A 4,964-nucleotide genomic window follows, 5' to 3' on the forward strand; every position below is an offset into this window, starting at 1 on the left:
TTTACATAATTGACGGTGGAGGGCAAAAAATGAGAGCTTTTGCATTTAGTGTAGCAATTGAGTATGTGATCTTTCTCAATACGAAAATTGAGAGAAACTAGCAATTTCACTGATTTCTTTGTGGTTTTCTAATGAATATCACGAAAGAATGCGTAAAATGTGCGTTTAACTTCACAATGAATTTCATTTTCTCTCATTCTTTTCCATCACACCTTTCAATCAGCCGCATTCTTCGAAGACAGAGCAATAGAACAGACATGAAAAGGTGTAATTTTCAGCAATCGAACAGAAATGCATTATGTAGTTGTTTTTTCTGGAACTAAAATTCCCCTAAAAAATGACTTCAGAGCCTCCTTGAATACTTAGTGATGTTCTGGATAACGAAGCTTTAAGCTCTCCTCTTCAGCGCTCATTCGCAAATGCCATATGATACCCTGAATAAAGCCGAGAATTGAATTAATTTATTCAACAATGGGTCAAGACAACAAAGAATCCCCAGAGTGGCTGCTATTTCAAAAGTTTCCGAACAAGAAGTGGCTGTGATATTGTGCCAAATGGGATTCCAAGCTCAACCCCTCGAGTGTTTTATTGTGTGCGACTTGACCAGATAGAGATTAATCGGATTACATCGTTTATAAATCAGTTTTGTGCAATATCACATAAAATTCCTGCCCAGAGTAACTGAACCATGCGCCAAATTGCATAATTTTGCATCGTCGTGCTTGTGTGCAGAAACCTCAATTTATGCCACGCTTATATAGGTGAATTATTAAATTCCCTAATCATTCCGCACACAGGCGCACACATCTCAATTGCACTGCAATTGCCTTAAATATTCAACACTGCAGTGTTGCAAACCGCGCGATCTAATTGTTGGCCACGAGCAGATGAAAGAAATGCTTGTGGAGGAGAGAACACAATACAGCACAGGGAGTGGTCTCAATTAATAACAAAAATTCTTCAGCTTGAGTTTCGTCTCTTTATTCCATCGCAGTATCTTTTAATAGATCTCTTACGTATGTCTTTTGCTTCCTCATGGCAGCGCAAGGGGCACTGCATGGGCGTGTGTCCTATCCCACGAGGTGCTCCTCGAGGTTTTCACCTCTGGCAGAGGATTTATTTATATCACTAGATAAGTTATGGACGAAATATATGTAGAGTGCATGTGTGTGGAAGACGGTAGAGCAGATGGAGTGAGATGGAGTCCAAGATCAGAGCAGGGTCGACGTAGATCAGTCATAATAGTGAAAATATACGGATTTTCTTCGAAAGGATGGTAAAATTCGGCAGTTTTATTCAAATTGGTTCTTTCATCTCGTATTTTTGGTGGCGAAGCTTCCCAGGGCTTGGTGGAAACTCTTCGTCCGACAGCTCAGCAGTTATCTAAGGTGCACCTTAGTGATGGTAGGCACGCGCCGAGGCTTCGGCGTGGGCGGCATAATGCGCCGCCTTGGCGTGCTGCACCTCAGGAGTCTCAACGGGGACACCATTGTGGATCACGGGCACATGGTGGGCAGCGGCGGCGTGCGTCCAGGCACCGTGGTGTCCATCCCAGCGACCATCGTAGTGTCCATCGTCCCAGCGGCCATCGTAGTGACCATCGTAGTGACCATCATCGTGGCTGTATCCGGACTTGCTCTGGGCCTCGGCCACGGCGGCGAAGTGGAGGGCCTTAGCGTGCTGCACCTCGGGTGTGTCCACGGGTCCGGCATGGTGGTGAGAAGCGGCATAGTGAGCGGGGGCGTAAGCGTGACCACCAGCAGCGGCGTGAGCGGCGAAGTGGGCAGCCTTGGCGGCGGCGATTTCGGGGGTATCCAGGACAACACCGTTGGGAGCGAGTGGGGCATATCCTCCGTGATGGACTGGGGCGTAGGCGTAGTGTCCTCCAACCTTGGCATGGGCGGCAGCGTGTTCAGCCTTGGCAGCCTGCACTTCAGGGGTCTCAACGGGCACTCCGTTGTGGATCACGGGCACGTGGTATCCTCCCCAGTGGGCAGAGCGCTTGTACAGGTGGTGGAGGCCAGAGCGGGCAGCGGCATGGGCGGCGAAGTGGGCAGCCTTGGCGTGAGCAACCTCAGGGGTCTCGAGGGGACCACCCTGGTAGCCGAGTCCGGCGTGCACCCATGGGCCGGCGTAGACGTGGTGAGCAGGGGCGTGGTACAGAGCGGGAGCTGGTCCCTTGGGCAGATTTGTGGCGGCAACTTGGAAACCTGCAACACAGAAATCGAGACATTAGCAAGGATCGCCGCTGGTTGCAGTCCAGGCGGACTTGCCATGGTGAGGATCGGCGGTGTAGTGGACGGACTGGAGGATTCCATGTCCATCAACGTAGCTGTAGGCACCGCGGGTGAAACCATGGGAGGACTCCTCGTGCTTCTGGGAGTTGGGGTCCGCATAGCCGTAGGCGTAGTTGCCATGGCCATCCTGCGTGTGGTACTGGGATGACAGGCCAGCGTAGGGGGTGGCTGTGCACGCCACAACGAAGAGAGCTGCCACAATCTGCAATGGGGCACATTATCACTCATTTGCCACACAATTTTCTTAACGGCGAGAGTGCAGGCAATTATGCTAATGACGCAGTTAAATTATTATCACTCTTATGCATCCACCGGGCGGATGATGCTACGCACTGTGCAATTTCACTGAAATAGACCACTTTTCCTTATTACAACACTCGCGACGGATTACGTCTTGTACAATCACACTGCGTCTCGCTTAATGAGATCTTCACATAATCCTCGAAATCTGCGGGGCGCTTAGCTCGAGGCACTCTCCTCGGGATACTTACAAATGCCTTCATGATGATTTTATGCGATTCTCGGTCCCTGTTGGTTGAGAAAAACTGCTCTTGGTAACCTCCTAGATTCGTTGGAGTCTAGGACTGTTAGTGAACTGTGCTGAACCATCGGGCAGGCTTGCATTATATACCCAAAGTTGATCACGATCTCCACCAACGATTGCCGACTTCCTCGCACCAAGAGCTCCGTCTCGCTCCGCGGTGGGGGGCGCGCACCTGGAGTCTTGTCTTCAGGTGGAGTCTCTCGCGCGCGCGCGTGTGTGTATGCGCGCCTCTTGATCGTGCTGGCCGGCTCCACCAAAACCCATGACCTTGCTTTCGCCGCCACACACTCATTGAGAGGTGAGACTGCACACCTCCACCCAGAGTGCAAGAGAGACATGGAGGCAGGAGGAAGTTTAGCAGCTCACAATTCCCCCAAACTTGAACCACATATTCCGCGTTGTATTGTTGTAATTACGAGCAATTTCAAGAATTTTAATTACTTTATATAACAGATACAAAAGTCGTGCTCACCGCGTACAGTTTACCAAGCGGGATTTAGAGACATGAAGAGTGTTGAGGGAGAGTAAAAAATACCTACAATCGGACATGTATTGCACCATAGAAACCAATAAATGGGTATTACTAGTTTATCACACATAAAACTATTGTTGAGTGAGAAAATGGTTTAATTTTTCGCAAGAACTCTAATGAGTGAAGCATTTCCTAATGAAAAATGGGACAATATCCTCAGGAAGAAATCGACATTGAGATGTTATTTGGTACACCGAATTCTTCCTTGACTACATGTTTGTCTGTTGGAGGGAGAAGAGATATCTCACATCAGCGTGATATTGGATATCTTTGTCGCAACCCATGTGCAGCAGTCCAGGTAAGGTGACGCAAGGAATTTTGATTGGAAATCGACGTTTTTCTTGTGCCCAACACACCACCCGACATAATTGTAGTATAATTGTTCAAGCGATCCATAAATGGGCACTTTTACATTGTTAATAATAATGTGTTTCTGTGTGACCAATGTCTCATGTTCCGCTTGTGTGACCAATATTGCGCTCTCCAGTGGCATTAGGGCTCCAACCGTTGCTTGCTCGAGCAAGGAGGAAACGCAACCCACCCACACACTCCGGGCCAGAGTCGCTCCAGCGGCAAAACTCGCAGTGCTACAAATTGGAGCAGTGCCTATTGATCAAAATCACTCTCATGCGGAGCTCAAGAGTGAGATATCACGGCTGAAATCTCTCTTTCATGCCTCCATTGAAATTCAGTGGATTTATTATTGAAAAATCAACCCAGGAGCGAGTGTCAGGTACCACCTGCTGATTTAAACTCCCATAAATCTTAATTACGTACTTAGCACTATTTTGAAATCAAATCAATATCGACCTCAAGCCTCCACTCATTCCAACCCATATTTTCTCTCTCACTACTTGTCATACCTTCGACAGTGAAAAAGCCTCAACGACCTGTTTTTCCAATCCATCAGCCCTCCAGACGACCAGCCAGGTAAGAAATTGATCCCCCATTTATCGAGTACGCATATCAAAATTATACGGTTTCTGGTGTGGCTGAAGTGTAACAGAAATTATTTACATAATTCAATTACGCAGGCATTAATAATGCATTCAAGAGTATTAAATTATCACCTTGTAGGAGAAATTTAAATTTATGGATTCACTGTGATTAATTCCTCAATGATTTAGAAGGTTGATAGAGTAGGAATAAATCCAATAAATTTGAATTCTATTAGAGGAACTCACAATAAACCAAGTAAGCTTGAGACGTTTGTGATTCTTGGCATGTGTTATAATCCATTTAAATTTATAAACTCATATTTTGGCCCTTCCACCACAAATTCCGCCCAATCTAAAGTGATATTCAATGGCATTTCCTACAAGAAAACTTGGCACTCAATACCCTAAAGTTCTCCATATTCTTTCAAAATACCACAACTCTTCTTTTTCCGAAATGGTCGTTAGACATGGGCGGAAAATGCAACAGAATCCTATTCATTTTCTCTTCAATCACTACAAAGCTGCTCTTCTTGTTCATTCAATTAAACAGAAATGATGGCAAAATAATTCCGAAAGCTTTCTCCCTTTTTCCCATGGCATCAAGAAATGTAAAGTCATTTTCTCAGAATATTCCTTGCCACATCTGGAGCTCC

General features: G+C 46.5%; 1 protein-coding gene across 1 annotated transcript; it reads right to left on the bottom strand.

The window, feature by feature from the left end:
* Positions 1–1,320: 1,320 nt before the first annotated feature.
* On the bottom strand, positions 1,321–2,918 carry LOC132258105 (pupal cuticle protein). The gene is made up of 3 exons (XM_059755221.1): positions 2,789–2,918; positions 2,274–2,499; positions 1,321–2,210 (listed from the first exon to the last, which is right to left on the bottom strand). Exons 1-3 carry the CDS (start codon positions 2,798–2,800, stop codon positions 1,396–1,398), a joined length of 1,053 nt encoding a protein of 350 aa, XP_059611204.1. The 5' UTR covers positions 2,801–2,918; the 3' UTR covers positions 1,321–1,395.
* Between the last annotated feature and the right edge of the window lie 2,046 nt (positions 2,919–4,964).

The sequence above is a fragment of the Phlebotomus argentipes genome, unplaced genomic scaffold, assembly GCF_947086385.1.
Source record: "Phlebotomus argentipes unplaced genomic scaffold, Phlebotomus argentipes genome assembly scaffold_4, whole genome shotgun sequence".
Lineage (NCBI taxonomy): Eukaryota > Metazoa > Arthropoda > Insecta > Diptera > Psychodidae > Phlebotomus > Phlebotomus argentipes.

What these genes read in the sequence shown, in the direction of transcription:
- LOC132258105 (XM_059755221.1), bottom strand. An exon ending in CACCGCCGATCCTCACCATG is followed by an intron (nt 2,211 to 2,273) that starts GCAAGTCCGCCT and finishes TCTGTGTTGCAG; the next exon opens with GTTTCCAAGTTGCCGCCACA.